This window comes from Ochotona princeps, chromosome 6, assembly GCF_030435755.1.
Source record: "Ochotona princeps isolate mOchPri1 chromosome 6, mOchPri1.hap1, whole genome shotgun sequence".
In the NCBI taxonomy this organism is placed as follows: Eukaryota; Metazoa; Chordata; class Mammalia; order Lagomorpha; family Ochotonidae; genus Ochotona; species Ochotona princeps.
Window position 1 is genome coordinate 56797895 of NC_080837.1, and position 16976 is coordinate 56814870.

Genomic DNA, 16976 nt, shown 5'->3' on the forward strand with positions numbered 1-16976 from the left:
ACCCTGCACCCGCATGGGAGACCTGGAGGAGGTTCCAGGGTACTGGCATTGGATCAGTGCAGCTCTGGCCATTGCGGCCATTTGGGGAGTGAATTAGCAGATGGAAGATCTTCCTCTTGTCTCTCCTCCTCTCTGTATATCTGACTTTCCAATAAAAATAAAATAAATCTTAAAAAAAAAGAAAGAAACTCAGCTTCTCTCCCCACCCTCACTTCCCCTCCCTCACCCACCCAACTAGTGGCCACCATTCTGCTGTCTTATTACACAAGCTCTGGGAAACCTTTCAGAGATCTTTTTAAGAGGAAACCATAGATAATAGGATGGAAGGAAATGCAAGAGACAGGAACACAAAAGAGCAGACATCATAAATGTTCATGATTTTTCTCTCATCATCTCCATTGGATGCTGTTTCAAGATTTCCTGACATTCTACCCATGTTTGTACTTTATTGGCAATATTTGATCCAATGAATGCTTCCAGAGGCTCTGCTACATTCACAACTGGGATTGAAATAAACAGGAAGACAATTACCTAGTCACCAGTGGCTGCTAAAGATAGTTTGTTTTGCCACCAGAGTGCTTTCAGCAGTATATACTTATCAAGGAGATTGAGTTGTTAAGATAGCCATGATAATTTGTTATAAATAGCCACAATGTGAAGGCTTCTTGGTAGCTGCTGACAAGAAATGTGATGGAGAGGGTTCCTTTCAACCACATTAAAAATAGTCTCCACTCATCTCCCTGGAGCTTTTTAAAAGTCAGCCCAAGAAGCAAATATTTGAACTGTAATTTCTAATATGTTAGAGAAAGAAATTCATTTTAGAGAGGACAGGTCAGACCACCTCATCAAGCTCAGCCAACTAGGATATTAGGTGCCAAGTTCAGTTCACATCTAAATAAAATTCATTCCTTAGGGAGGTTTCTTGTGCTGTCTGTGATGGCATCAGAACGGAATGTCAGTGTCCTGAGAGGCGCCAACGGAATTCCCTGACAGTTCTGTCCACTTGGCTGTAGCAGAGCCACGGCCTCTCTTGACAGAATGGGCTCAAGTTTCCAGCTCCACGAGACCGGCCTCTTAGGAGAGGGCCATGGCAAGTCTTCAGAAAAGTAAGTCCCTGCAGCAGGCTTGTGACCTAAGGGTCTATTACTGGTTCTTTGAAAGGAAGCGATTCCTGTGTTTCCTCCTTTCTGTGACCATGCCCTAAAATCCATGGCAGCGTAAACTGTCCTCTGAGGTTCCATGGCTGAGGAGTCTAAGTTGTTACACAATATACACCCCATTTTCCTGTGCATATATTGCAGTCCCTTACAAAGCCTCATTCCTTTTCGTAACATGATTCTTTCCCGCCTGACAGAAAATGAAAAATTTTTCCTTGTTCTTACAGTCTTTCTTCCACTCCCTCATGTGCTGTATTATGAGGCTGTAAAAAAAGAAAATTCACAAAAAGAGGCAACTAGCTTAAGTCGGAGCATGACTTCTGTCATAAAATGCTACTCGTCTCGCGTGCCTGTATCCCACAAACATCCACTCCAGGATTCCTTGTGTTCAGAAGGATATTTGTGTTCCAGGAAGCTGTCACCTGATAATAGGTATTGGTTCAAATGGAGGGTCGCGTCCTCTGGCACTTGGTCCTGTTCTGGAAGGCCAGGCACAGACAAATCCTTGATGAAATGATCTTTTCCAAGTCCGGCCCTCTGATCTCCACTCCTGTAAAAATCAACTTCTAGTCAGACCATGTTTTTGAAGAGAAAGTGTAAGAATTCACTGCTGCTTTACCTAGATAAAGAGCTTTTCTTTTTTAAAGGAAGTCATGTGGTTCCTTTTGTTTGTGGACACACCAAGGAAGGTTTATTTGAGGAAATCAGTAAAGCACAGTATGTGCCTTTCATTGGGCTGTCAGAGCACCTTAGGACATGTGTGGAAAAACAAAATTAAAAGATGTGTGTGTTGGTAGAAAAAGATTTTAAAATCCATACGTAGTTTTCTTTTCTTTTTTTTAAGATTTATTTATCTATTTTGAAAAACAGAGTTAGAGAGAGCTTCTTTCTGCTGGTTCAATTCCCCTTATGACCACAACAGCCAATGCTGGCCCAGGCCAAAGTCAGGAACGTGGAGTTCCAGCCAGGTCCCCCCTGTCAGTGCTGTGCCTGCCGCATTGCTGGTACATCCTAGGGCCAAGACAGGGCAGAGTGTGCCAAACAGAACCACTGGCTAGGCTGGGTTGGAACACCTGTCAGTTTGTGTGAGATATGGGACCGAGGCAGAACTGACCAAGCTGGGCCTGGCTAAAGTCCTCACTTTGTATGTGCCCAGATCCCATGTGGGTACCAATTCTAATCCCAGAGGCCCCGCTTCCCATCCAGCTCCCTGCCTGTGGCCTGGGAAAGTAGGTGAGGACAGCCCAAAGCCTTGGGACTCTACACCCGCGTGGGAGACCCAGAAGAGGCCCTGGGGTACTGGCTTCGGATCAGCTCAGCTCTGGCTGTTGTAGCCACTTTGGGAGTGGAAGATCTTCCTCTCTGTCTGTGTATCTGACTTACCATTAAAAATAAATAAATCCTCATATCAATCAGTGGACGACCTCATTGAGTGAAACTGGCAGCAATTCATAACTGGAGAACTATTAAAACCACTTGAGCAAATATCTCAGAGCATGCCCCACATCCGGGACTTGGGGTGGGCGGGAAACCGGGTGGGTCTTCTCCCTCAATATCCCCCTTTACCTCAGATACATGATGGAAACAATACGGACATAATAGTATTACCCACTTCCCTATACCCCCTGAACCTTTTTTTTAAAACCGCAATTAACTATGTAAAGATTGTCAACAACAATACAATAAAATAAAAACAAAAAACAAAACAAAAATAAATAAATAAATCTTAAAAAAAAAAAACTAACCAAGCTGAGACCACCACTCTGTGCACATACTGCACCTGACCCTGCACTGCTAGTACTCCCAAGAGTCAAGTCTGAGGTTACCCCAGGTGAGGTTTCTTTGAGCACTCCTCCCCACCTGGACCACTGGACTTAGATGCTGGCACAGGGGGAAAAAAATCACAGGATGTGTAGTCTGACCAGGAAGTGCTGATGCCTCTGCAGTGGACAGCATGTCCCAATGCACACAGGAGACATGACAGCCAGCTCATCTAGGCCAGCAGGGGACATCAGCTGCCCTATCAGAGGATGGAAAGCAGAACCCGTTGGACAGTTCTCCTAGCCAGGTTTTGCAGCGTGTTCCTGGGTCTGTGTGTACACTAAAGGTAGTCTTTGTCAACCACAAGTAGACCTTGGAAAGATTTTCTCAACCTTGGAGCAAAAAAAGCGGTAAAGTGAGAGTGCTTTTTAAACCACTCAGGTAACACCCTCAGAAGAGTCTTCCCCATAGGGAGGTCTCCATCCCCCATCCCCAGGTGCTGATGTAGTTTAACAGCAAGGAGCAGCCCTCTCCCCTGTCCACCTCCCCGTTCCTGTTCCCCTCTGCTGCGGAGACACGAGAGAGAAAAAGACTAAACATGTGTCCCACCTACCTTCCTGCACACCTGACCCTCCCCACCCTAATCAGAGATCCACATAGGCATACATCCCTCTCAACTATGTAGATAATACTAAAAGTAAAATTAAACAACAAATCTGGGGTTTCCATTTCCTTTTCTGTGACATGAGGAAGATGGCCTGTCATAGTACTCCTCAAACTTTAACGTATAACTGGGGATCTCACCTCAAATGCTTTTTTTTTTTTTTAAAGATTAACTATTTGAAAAACAGAGTGACAGGGAGACAGAAAACAGACATTCAGTCTGCAGGTTCACTTCCCAAAGACCACAACAACCAGGTCGGGGCCAGGCTTAAGCCAGGAGTCTGGAACTCCATCCTGATCCATGGTTGTCAGGGTCCCAAGTACTTGGGCTATCTAGAGAGAAAGCAGAGCCGCTGAGTCTTGAACCAGCACTCCAGTATGGAACGCTAACATCAAAAGAAGTAGCTTAACCTTCTGCGTCATTCCAGCCCGAGCCTTCAGATGCTGCTCAGTCTTTGCCCGTTCCCCGCCAGCTGCCACTTCTGATTCCACTCTCACATTCCTTGTGGTGCCATTGCTGCAGCCCATTGCCTGCGTAGCAAAGGTCCCAGGCTCTCTAAAATTACACTCAGGACTCCAACTCCTGAGGAACAATATTACCATTCACTCATCGCCAACTGAACCAGAAACTAAAGTGCCGCCTCTTATTAGCCTCTTCAGCAGTGTCTGCCCTTTAAATCTCCTCTCCTTTTTTCTCCTAGGATACTTGTTCTACTTAATTCCATTTTGTCCCTTTTTGCTGAGTTGCAATCATCTTCTCTCAGGTCATCACTGTCCACTATCTCTTTCTCATCTATTTACAAATATCTTCAGGCCTCTGGCCTGATAAAACTGTTTCCTCTGGGCTGGCTTCATGGTGATATTTCCGTAAGCCAGAAACCATGATTGTCCCCACTTTCTTCCACTTGCGCAACCGCAGCTTGGCATTATCCCCAGGCTAACCTGTGTTCACTCAAACTCAACTGCGTTGAAAACGCTCATTCATAATGGTGTTGTTGATCATGATAAAATTGGAAATAGCTGTTCAAAGTAAAAGAAGGAATAAGTAAATAAACAATTTTAAATATTTCTATAAAATAGTATTCTTTTGTATTGGCATGGAATAAAAATATGCAGCTATAAAAAGTTTGTCTAATATTATTCCATTTATTTAAATAGGAAGGAAGAAAGGAATGGTAGAAGATACCTGGAGAAAACTGTCCAAAAGGAGTGTTTTAGTGATCCCAAAATGTTAATAGCTATTTCTGGATACTAGGATTCTAATTGGTTTTTGCTTTCTATTCACCTACACAGCCTGAAAGTTTTACATTATGTGTAACTGGATGCTAGATTTAGATTTTGCCTGTTTCCATGGAGGCAAAAATACAGTGAATACCAAGAATCCCAGATGATTGTGAGACAGACCCCCATGTGCAGAATTGGCTAAAAGAATGCGGGGGCTCTGTCTCCTAACTCACGGCCCCTTCGGACAACCCAAGGATATGAGAACGGCAAGAGTGATAAAGATGCTTCTTTGGATAGAATATTGCCATGACTGCAATTCCTTGAGTGCCCTATGACACCAGGATCCCAGGAGAACCTGGAGCTTCTTTTACAATCTGGAGACCCAGAGTGGTGGTACCAAAGAAAACTAAAGCCACTTTGAACGTGGTCCGATGGTGACAAAAGGGCTATGGAAAACATAACAAGAGAGCCGAGAAGAGTACCTTTTTTAAAAGAGTTATTTATTTTTATTGAAAAGTCAGATATATGCATAGAGGAGGAAAGACAGAGAGGAAGATCTGCCCACTGATTCACTCCCAAATTAGCTGCAGTGCCAGAGCTGAGCTGATCTGAAGCCAGGAACCTGGAACCTCTTCCGGGTCTCTCACATGGGTACAGGGTGCCAAGGGTTTGGGCTGTCCTTGACTAAGTTTTCTCAGGTCACAAGCAGGGAGCAGGATGGGAAGTGGGACTGCCTGAATATGAACTAATGTCCAGATGAGATCCTGGCACATGCAAGGCGAGGACTTTAGCTACTAGGCTACTAGGCTACTGCGCCAGACCCAAGACTGCTTTTTTTTTTTTTTCTTTAGATATTTATTGTAAAGTCAGATATACAGAGAGGAGGAGAGACAGAGAGGAAGATCTTTTGTCCGTTGATTCACTCCCTAAGCATCCACAATGGCCAGAGCTGCGCCAATCCAAAGCCAGGAGCTTCTTCTGGGTCTCCAACACAGGTGAAGGATCCCTAGGCTTTGGGCCATTCTTGACTTCTTTCCCAGGCCACAAGCAGCAAGCTGGATGGAAAGTGGAGCTGCCACCCATATGGGATCCTGGCACGTGCAAGGCAAGTACTTTAGCTGCTAGGCTACTGCACCGGTCCCAAGACTGCTTTTTGAAATGGGCCTGCAATGCATGTCACCTTCTGTGGATAGAGAGCTGCTTTGGAATTGCCTTGGGCTAGAAAGGGCCCTGTGGGTGTCCAGGGTGGGAGAAGGAGTTGTAAGTGAACACATGCATATTGATACAGGAATTCAAGAGAGAAGTCTTGAGGGCCAGGCTCACCAGAGGCACCAGCTTTTCACTTATTTGAGTGGCAAATGAGGGAGACAGAGAATCTTCCATCCACTGGTTCATTCTCCTAAATGGCCACAACTGCCAGACTGCTCTTTAATTTTATTTTTTTTCTATTGGAAAGGCAGATTTACAGAGTGAAGAAAATATGAAGATCTCCCATCCACTGGTTCACTCTCCAAGTGGCTGCAACTGCTGGAGCTGATCCAGTCCAAAGCCAGGAGCCAGGAGCTTCTTCCAGATCTCCTAAATGGGTGCAGGGTCCCAAAGCTTTGGGCCATCTTTGACTGCTTTCCCAGGTCAGAAGCAGGAAGCTGGATGGGATGTAGAACGGCCCAGACACAAACCAGCGCTCATATGGGATCCTGATGGTTTCAGGGTGAAGATTTAGCCATTAGGCTATTGCGCCAGACCCTGCCAAACTGCTCTCAACCATAGCCAGGAGCCCAGATATCCATCCTTGGTTAGGAAATGCCCAAGTAAATGGGGAGGGAGAGCAGAGAAATCTTACATCACCCTAGAAGGTGTGAGGAAGATGGGAAATATAACCTATCAGGATCATAACTGGTACCACATAGACAACAGACTCGAATTAGCATTAGACAATAGCAAAACTACAAAGGCATATGGGGGAATCAGGAGTAATCCTAACAACCTCTTAACAGGAGGTCATACGCATAGAGCAGGGGGGAACCCCAGAGAGGAGCAGGCGGACAGGAGGAGGCTTTTATCCCAATCCTGAAGACTCCCAGATCCTCACCAAGGAGCACCGAGGACTACATCCCTACTGCCAAGGAGACCACGGGGAAATGGAGTGCCTTCGGAGACCAAGAACTCTGAGGTCAACCACCCCCATTTGGATCTACCACATGGGATGGAAGAAGCCCAAATCCTGCCTTGCAGGATCCAAGGTCATCGGAACAACAACCAGGATCTCTGAGCGGTCCGCAGAAACAGAAGAACAGTAAACTTCCTTCGGGACTAGGGAGAGGAGCTTTCTCTGGTCCTTGCCTGCTTCCAACTTTGAGTCCCCACCCCCTCTCGTAATAACCATCAGGAGCGCTCCAGAAACCCCTCAAAACAAACAAACAAACAAACAAAACTAGAATAGATAGACAGAGAACAACAAGGAAAGCTTAGAAACAGACAGGAAACGGTCAGCGGGGATGCACTTATACCTCGCTGGGTGGGACATAAAGATTAGTTACTCCTAACTGGGGTATGGAAGATTTCTCTGCATACCCCTCCTAAACATGCTCACCTAAACTGTTGACATATATCCTGTTAGAATTATAGAGTTAGACCACCCGAGAAACAGCCAGGTTCAGCGAAATCATGCTTCAATGCTATAAACTGCTAAAGACTAAAATTAAAATGGGCATGAGACAGCTGAATAGCAATCTAAGCCATTTTAAGGTGTATAGAAAACGATTGAATGTAAACCAAAATTGAAATGTCTATGAAGAAGTCACAGGTTGTGGTTGAGAACCTGCATTTTCCTATTAACATATTGGTTAATCAATACCATGTCAATTAATGCCATAATGTTGTAAATGGTTGGAAATATTATGTTGGGACTTTTAATGGATTGGGATGATACTCTGCCGGCTCTACCTTCAGACCAGAGATGGTCTCACCAAGAAACCATTGAACTTACCAGGACAATAAGATGCTGGGCTTTATGCTTGGTAAATACCTCCAATGAAAGAATGTCAACTGAATTTGAACTATGGAAATGCAACAAGGTGGAGCAATCCACCGTGGGGGGAGGGTGTGGGGAGGGGCGGGGGGAATCCCAGTGCATAAAAAATATATCACATAAGGCAATGTAATTAGTTTTAAAAAAAAGGAAATGCAATAAAAATATGTTTAAAAAAAAAAAAAAAGGAAATGCCCAAGTACTTGGGCCATCGTTGGCTGCTTTTCCAGAAGCAGTAGCAGGGAGCTGATGGGAAGTGGTGCCGCTGGGGCTCAAACTGACACTCAGAAGCGGAATGCTGGGACACCGGTGACAATTTACCCTGTTGTATCAATACCAACCTCTCAGAGGTGCCAGCTTGAAACATATGGCCGACCCAGAAGACTGAGCCACCTGCACTTTTTCATCCTAACCCTCACTCCCCACCAGTCACCTGGGCTAGAGCAGAACAACAGCAAGTAGAGAGGCATTCAGCCCATTGAGGAGTAAAACCTAACCATGTCCCTATTGGTTTTCCACTGGAACCTTGTATCTGAAACCAACCTACAGTGGCAGAATGGAAATGATACAATTCTCTGGGGGGAATTTTGGTTAAATAATTGGGTAATTCTAATTCTGAATTGAGGCAATTCTTCGTTAAAGTGTGTATTATCTAGGGGAACCCAGGGGAGTAGTAGGACTTTCCAGTTTCATCTTAAGGGAAGAAGATCAAAGGAACGATAGAGGAACAAAAATAAGGTTGCGTCACAAATGTGTTCCTCATGCTTTCAGGCTGAATCCAGACGCCTCCTGTGTGTCTCCTTACTCCATTCTTTGTCACTTCAAAGGTAACTGCTTCTGGTAGAGATTCACTTGACCTGTTCTTGTGTTTATATAAATGAGGACTCATTCAGGAGGTCCCCTTTATGTTTCTGGTTTCCATCATGCAGCATTACAGGATGAACTGCATTCATTTTCAGCACTATTTAATGTTCCCAAGCATGAGTATACCATACTTTACCCAGTCTGATGGGTCTTTGCTGAGCTTCCAATTTCGGCCTATTATAAAACAGTCTGGCTACAAATAGAGTATAACTTTTGAGCATGGGGAGATCCCATAATTTATTTAAATAAACAAATCCCCCTATTTTTATTTATTTGAAAGGCAACATATTATATAGAGAGAGGGACAGACAGATCATTTCTCAACTAGTTTGCCTCCCCAAATGGCTATAATCAAAGCTGATTCTTTCAGAAGCCAGGACTCCATCCAGGACTCCCATATGAGGGAAACGGCCCGTGCACTTGGGCTGCCTTCTGCTGCTTTTCCAGGTGCATTAGCAGGGATCTGAACTGAAAGTAGAGCAGCTGAGACTTGATCTGGTGCCCATATGGGATGTCAGCACTGCAGGTGTTAACTTTACCTGCTACAACATGGCACTGACCTTCAAAAGAGGGGCTCTTTTTTTCTTCAAGATTTACTTTTATTGCAAAATAAGATATATAGAGAGGAGGAGAGAAAGAGAGGAAGGTCTTCTGTCCGATGGTTCACTCCCCAAGTGGCCACAACAGCTGGAGCTGAGCCAATCAGGAGCCAGGAGCTTCTTCCAGATCTCCCACGTGGGTGCAGGGTCCCAAAACATTGGGCCGTCCTTGACTGCTTTCCCAGGACACAAGCAGGGAGGGAGCTGGATGGGAAGCGAGGCTGCCTGGATTAAAACCGGTACCCATATGGGATCCTGGCATGTGCAAGGAGAGGTCTTTAGCCGCTAGGCTACTGCGCCAGGCCCAAGAGGAGCTCTTTAAGAATCTTTCAGATATTGTCCTTTTGTTCTCATCGCCACCCCGCAGCTCAGGCCTGCAGAAAATTTGATGCGGACTATTAGCAATGGCCTCCTGACTGACTTCCCCACCTGCAGTTCATCAGAAACTGCAAGGTTTACCTTCCCTAAACATAATTCTAACCATGCCACACTGTCTTTGCTCAAAAGTACTCTCTACCTTCCAACTAGAGCAGGTTCAAGGCCTCCTCCCTTCATTTTTACCTTAACCCAGAACATTTTTTGTGTCCCAGCTTGGTAATTGTCTACCTTGCCTAAAAATGCTATTTTTCCCCCCTTTGCTTTCTGCCATTCCCACACCCTGTTGCATAGAGGTGCCTCCCACACTGCTCTTAACGTCTGCTAGACCTGTGAGATTCTAAGTCCACCCAAGCTGAGCTCAGATGTAGTTCTTTCCACAGGCACTCTCACATGTCCTCTGAGCTGTCTGCCGATCCAGCCATTGCCTCATCTGCATGCTGCACTGTTCCTTATCTGTCACCAGCTGCCTTGTGTTGGCTTTGTTTTCATCCATCTTTCATCTCCCCTGAACTTGCGAGGACCCCATCTAGTCTCCCGGGACGGCTTGTCTCCTGGGACGGCTTCGCCCAGCTTCTTCCCCATAGAAGGGGATCGGTAAATGTTGTTGAATTACTTTGGAGAAGTAGTTTGAAAATCTCTTCCTGATTTTTTGCCTGTAATGCCCACTTCTCCTTTAAGTGAATTCCCCTTTTGTTCTTTGGGATTTTGTATTTAACTTTATCCAGGAAGTTAGTCTGTGGTGTCTGATATCCTCAAGAAATAAAGACAACTTCTCAATGTCTCCTCTATAAATACAACCATACCATGTAACGGCTCTTCCCCTCCTGTCTTAAATAATTTGTTAGGCATCTACTTTGTACATGGCAGTGCTAACTGGAATGTGCACTTAAAAGACATCATTCCAGAGTTTTTAATACTTGGAATGTTTTCATGCTTACATCTGCCCTCTGTGGTTGATTTTGAAACTTGCTTTTGTTTCCCCACTACGGATGAAATGCCCTTTAAAAATCATTTTTTTCATTTTCGTTAAAAGGCAGAGACACAGAGATATACATATCTAAAGAGAGAGTTTCCATACACTGGTTCACTCCCCAGATTTGTCCACAACAGTCAGGCTGGGCAGGCCAAAAGCAGAAGGCTGCATTTCAATCCAGGTCTTCCACATGGGTAGCAGGGTTCAAGCACTTAGGCTTCCAGCGCATGGGTTAGCAAGAAGTTAAATTCAAAGGGACTAGTTGGAACTTGAACCAGGAACTCCTGCACAACTGTGGGCGTTCCAAGGAGCTTCTTACCCACTGCACTAAATGCCCGCCCCTGAAATGCACTGTGATTTTTTGAGATCTCATCTGAAGTCCTTCAGGTTATTTCAAAGCAAATAGAAGATAAAACTGGAGTACTTTCTGGCTCTCCCATCAATAACTAGATTCTGAAGAACTAGTTCCTATATTAATGACTAAAATGCTGGTTAAATGATCAGAAACCTTGCTCATTTGCATTTTTTCTCTCCCTGTCTCTTCTTTTTTTTTTTTTCTCCCTGTCTCTTCTTAAACCAAGAGAACTTCACCCTGAGCATCAGAGATGACTTAGTTTTTGTGGTTTAAAAAAAAGGGATCAGAGGAAGCCAATTAGGAAACCTCAAGGAAGAGGAAGTGTCCCTAGGCTGAAGGGAAGGGTGTCGAGTCCTGTTTCCTCTCTGTTCTTGACTCATTGTCTTGTTGTTTGGCCAACCTACACACCTCAGCTTTCCTCATCCAATCAGGAGGCAGGTTTAGTCAAGTGCATAATGTCTAAGCAATATCCATAAAGATAGGGAAACCCGGGTGTGAGGATCCTAGGGAGCTGACTGATGCTTGCAGTCCCATCCCCGTCTACATGTGTGGCTGCACGAGCATCGGGCAGACTGGGTAAAAATTGGCTGCTTTCCAAATGAAGAAGACACCAAGTTTCACTTCTGAATAATTGAAGAGTACAGAGAGGTCTGTGTTGTGTTTGGTTTCACAGGGATAGAGCGAAGCAAAAGAGCCAACAGTCCAGTATTCTGCATTCACCAGTACCCCTACCTTTCACAGAGAAAGCTCAGTTCTAACAGGGGATTCTCTTCTTTGTAGAGGTTAATTGAAAAAAGAAAAAAAGACTCTGTACCTTTAAAATGGGTACAGCATACTCACCTGTTTGAGAGAAGACACAGTTCATGGACACCAGGCTTTCTGGGAAAACCCAGATTTAAACCCTGTACTTCCATTGCTCCCTGCAGAGCCTGACCTTGTTGAAAGCACAGGAGCTGCTCTCTCCCCTTCCCCGTGTGATGCTGCACTGGGACATTTGCCATTCTCTCCAGCTGTGAAGGGCTTCCTGTGTTACTGCACCTAAGGGGAAGTTGTGTGCTAAAAACCACCAACGGTTAAGCCCAAGCCAGCTGGGGTCTCCCATTGTCTCTTCTAGTATTCTGGGGAGACCCATGAAAATTCTCCCTGTTTCTCAAAGTCCCTGACTTCCAAAAACAAAACAACCGTCTAAGTATCATGTGTTCATGCAAGGCAGAGTTTGGGAAAGGCAGAGGAACAGCAGAGTTTAAAAAAGGTCAAATGAATCATAATAACTAAAAATGAAGGATGGCATGGATAGCTGAAGATTTGGATTCTGTGGAGTTTCATGGATGGTTGCATGAGGATGCTTCAAGAAGTGTTCCAATTTAAAGATGGAGGCAGAGGGCCCGGCAGGGGAGCCTAGTGGCTAAAGCCCTCACCTTGAAAACGCACCAGGATCCCATATGGGCACCGGTTCTAATCCCGGTGACCCTGCTTCCCATCCAGCTCCCTGCTTGTGGCCTGGGAAAGCAGTGGAGGACAGCCCAACGCCTTGGGACCCTACACCCACATGGGAGACCCACGACAGACTCCTGGCTCCTGACTCCGATCGGCACAGCTCCGGCCATTGTGGCTACTTGGGGAGTGAATCAATGGATGGAAGATCTTCCTCTCTGTCTCTCCTACACTTTGTATATCTGACTTTCCAACAAAAATAAAATAATTTAAGAAAGATGGAGGCAGAAAAATTTTGAAATCCATGAACATTTTTATAACATACATTTTCCATGAACTCTTTGGGAAACCACTCAAATTGATTCACTTTCAAATCAATGAACAGCATTTATCATTTTGGGGAATGGCTGAGAGAATTCAAGCACAGAATTCCTTGGACTGGCAAGAAAGGCATAGAAGGGAAGTAGTGGTAGTTGTCTGGCTGTTGTGTTGGTAGACACTGTATCACACCTACCATTGGTGGTGGAGGGTGAGAGAAGACACTGGGTATTATGAACAAGGAGACTGGGGAATGCTGCTTTATTGGATTCTCATCAGACAAGGGGGAGCTGAAAGGTACAGGAAGTTTGAAGCATCCCCAAATTGCCTCATGTAAGTCACACAAATCATACTCCACCGTGCATTCAGTGCTGCATTTGTCCTTCTCCTTTATCCATAAATGAAATAACTGAAAAATCACCCTCTTTTGCCTCCCTGACTTACCCAAAATGGCTAAACCCTAAGGTCACCAACCATAGCTACTGGGGTGCAGAAGGCATTACAAGATGAAGGGCATAGCACTTGGGATGCCTGTTCAAATGACAGCATCCCACATTCAAGCACCTGTCTCAAATCCAGTGCCTCTATTTCTAATGCAACTTCCTGCTAAAACACACCACCTTGGGAGATAGAAGATGATGGCTCCAGCACGCAGGTCCCTGCCCATCATGTGCGAGACCTAATCCGAGCTACAAAATCCTGCTTTCAACCTGGGCCACCCTTGGCTTCTGTGGGCATTTGGGGAATGAACCAGCGGATGGAAGATCCTTCTCTGTCCATCTTTCTGCCTTTCAAATAGAGTGAAAATAAATAAAAATTGGTCTTTGAAAAAGAATTATAGGACTGAGACTAATCTGAAAAAAAAAAAAACTTAAAAAATAGGGGAGAATCCAAAAATAGGACAAGGCTGTTGTCCACAGGGGGTCTCTGAGGAATCTCTGGATTGGAAAAAGTCTGCCCGTCCAGGAAGCTGGGCAGTCAGAGCTCCCTCCCACTACTTACCCAGAGCTGCTCCATTCTTAGCTTTGTCCTAGCCACACCTGCCCTTTGGGGCTCTTGGGAAAAAAAAAATAATTAAAAATAACACTGAATGTTGAACTTCTATTTGAAACGCAAAGAGACACAGATTGAGAGACTGTTGTCTGTTCACTCATTCCCCAAAGGCCTGCAATGGCCAGGCCAAAGCTGGGAGCCAGGAACTCATTCTGGGACCCCTAGAAGGTGGCAGGGAGGCAAAGATTTGAACCAGCACCTGCTGCTTCCCAAGGTGTGTACTGGCGGGAAGGTGGAATCAGAAATGGAACTGAGAGTTGAACCCAGACACTCTGATACAGATGCAAGCAGCCCAAGCAGTGCCTGAACCACCATGCCAAACTCTCAGCTCTCCCAAGACACCCTACCATCAGGGTTTATAACCAACTCACAGAGCATTGTGTTCCAACATCTGCTGATACATGGAAATAACACTTCACTCTGCTAGTCCTTGGATTACTGAAGATCCCAGCAGAGCACCTTAATCCACTGAGTTAAATTGTTATCTTGCCTTAAATGCCATGTGCCTCAGCATATCTGCAAAATCTGAGACGCCACATGGCCACTTCTTTACTTTTGCCTTGTGGGTAACCTATACCTTCTGCCAACCCCACCCTCAGGGGAGAATGTGGGCCTTACCAAACCCAGGCCTAGGAGATTTTCCAAGACTCACGAGATGTCAAGTCATCTCTAAAACTTCTCAAAAAACCAGAAAGTCATTTCAAAAAAGTCTCTGGCCCCACAGAGAGAAAGATCAAACTTTCCATCCAGACACAGCAAGTCTAGTCTGCCCTCCGGCTTGAGTTAAAGCTGCGGGAGGATTAGCACCCAGGCTTTGGTGGAACGCTCCCCAGCCTGGGGGAAGTCCACCTGGCCAGCAGCTAAGCTGGCACCCGGGGGTACTTCGTCCGTGCAATCTGCTTCCTGGGGATTTCCCTGTGTGACGAAATCAGCATGGGTTCCCACAGGAATTCATCTGCTTCTGTGGAAAAACCTCATTGTCTCAAACATAGCCTCTTACTGCTTCGGTTTTTGAGATCTGAATTTCACACATGATCAGTTACTTTTTGTGTGTGAAGGAAGAAAGGCAACACCACCATAGAAAACCCACAGAGTAAGAATACATCTGCAGTGGGTGATCTGAGCACCCACATATTGCTGGGCACTGGTCGGCACAGAGGATACACTGGTAGACAAAACACATGTGCCCACTGACCTCCAGGAGCCAGATGTTCTGAATCTTGCTTTCAACTTGGACTTGTATTAAAAATGAAATAGAAGTCCTTCCAGGAAGTAGCCTTAGGAATACTAAAATGAGATACTGATAAGGTACTGTAGATATCTCTTCCCCCCAAAAAGTAGGGCAGGCATTTGGAACCATCAAGTCTCCGCTTAGGATGTCCATATACAGTTTATAGTGCTGGTGCTGATCCAGCTTCCTGCTAATGCAGACTGGGGGTAGGGAAGAGGTGGGGTGGTGGGCACAGAGCAATCGGCAGTAAATAAAAGTATTCATTATATAGTGGAAAGAAAGAGACTAGGCTGCGCAGGAGTGTGATGGCAGCAGCCTGGGAGAGGATATGGGAATTAAGCCTGCTGCATGGCTTGGCATTTGGAAAGTGTAGTCCCGGGGCTAAGGAAATGCTCTGAAGCAAAGAGATGAGATGTGTTTTAAACATCTGGGTTTTGAAGTGCCACGTGTCTCAATGTGGGAAAAAAACAAATCCCATTAGAAATGAGAGTCAGTCCCAGAGAAACAGCCAGGTAGAGATCTAAATCCAGCAGCCATCAGCATGGAACCAGATGTGTAGGCTCTTATCCCTGGACCGAGGACACCTGCAGACACTGGGTTCTCGCAGAGCCTGAGAAAACAAAAAGCTGCACTTGAAAGCTCAGCAGTAGCTGGTCCTGGGAGGAGAGGCGAGCGCTGGAAAGCACCTTAGTTGCTGGAGATGTTGTCTGCACCGGCCATTTTTTAAAAACTGCCTTTCAGTTTTGAATTTTCTTTTTCAGGTTAAGGAAATTTTTAAAAAGTACTCTTGAGAAATGGAAGTATCCTTGGGAGGCACTTACCGATTTTCCTCTTTAAAATGGAAAGTAAATTTAGGAGAAAATACATTAAAAAAAAGTAACACAATCCCTTCTTCAGTATTACAACAGGTGTTAAAATGTCACACAGTGACAAATCTGGCCTTTAGGGTGCACAAACTGTCCTTCCAAGGGTTTGCTTCGTTCCAGTCTAACACCATGTTTTGCCTTTTATTTTCATTAAATAGAGGTGCGCCTTGAAGTAAAAGTTTAAAAAAAAAAGTCACCTGCTACTCCCACTCAGTCCATCTAACACTAGCCTGCCTTACACCCCATCATCTTCGGGTCTTGTTCGTTATTGATCACAGCTGCTTAACCTCATCATTCTTCAAGTTTCACTTGTAAGAGTAAAAACCGTCGGGCCTGGCCAGAAATATATATAATATATATTACATATATTATGTATATGTAATATATATTATATATATAATATACATATAACTGCCTTTATATATATTTATTCTGTTCTTTCTAGCGGCTACTCAAGACCGCTGCCCTCACTGCTTGCAGGAACAGGCAGCTGCTCTTCCTACACCTGCAGTCCGCTTCACCGCGGCCAAGTGGCGGGTAGAGAGGAGGTGGATACCAGGCAACGAAACGAACGAGTCTGGTTAAGTGACACCACCTATGTAGGTCACACCGCTGGGCAAATCGCTACTCCGCGACCCAACAAAGCGCTCTCGTTCTCGCTATCGTCAGCTCCTCCTCCGGATCAAAGCCCTGCGAGACACCCCGACCCGAGTTTCACCTCCATTTCCCAGCGCTTCAGGCCGGGACTTGACGCAGGCGCATACGGCTACCTCCCGCCCCCACTAGGGGCGGGGCCAGGGGCGCGGCGCGCCGACGCACGCCGCAACGGAAGCGCCGGACCGGTGCCCCGGAAGCAGTCGCTGCAGCGTCCGGGAGGGCCTTGCTCGCGGGGTGCGGGAGCTACGGGCCCCGTGAAGTGTGCTGGACGGAGGGGGCGCGGTTCGGCAACATGTCCCGCGGGTCCAGCGCCGGTTTCGACCGCCACATTACCATTTTTTCCCCAGAGGGGCGGCTCTACCAAGTAGGTGAGTGAACGAGGGCGCCGGAGGAGTGCCTTGTCATGGTTCGG

General features: G+C 45.7%; 1 protein-coding gene across 2 annotated transcripts in view; it reads left to right on the forward strand.

Moving 5' to 3' along the window:
* The first annotated feature begins 956 nt into the window (after nt 1–956).
* Nucleotides 957–16976, forward strand: part of PSMA6 (proteasome 20S subunit alpha 6) — a 36902-nt gene continuing 20882 nt past the window's right edge. Inside the window, exon 1 of one of the 2 annotated variants that reach the window (XM_058666347.1) lies at nt 957–1106. In XM_058666347.1, coding sequence (XP_058522330.1) covers nt 1088–1106 — 19 coding nt within the window. In that variant the 5' untranslated portion in view covers nt 957–1087. Of the gene's footprint in view, nt 1107–16751; nt 16933–16976 lie in introns of those variants that run through there. The other variant, XM_058666346.1, reaches the window with a different exon arrangement.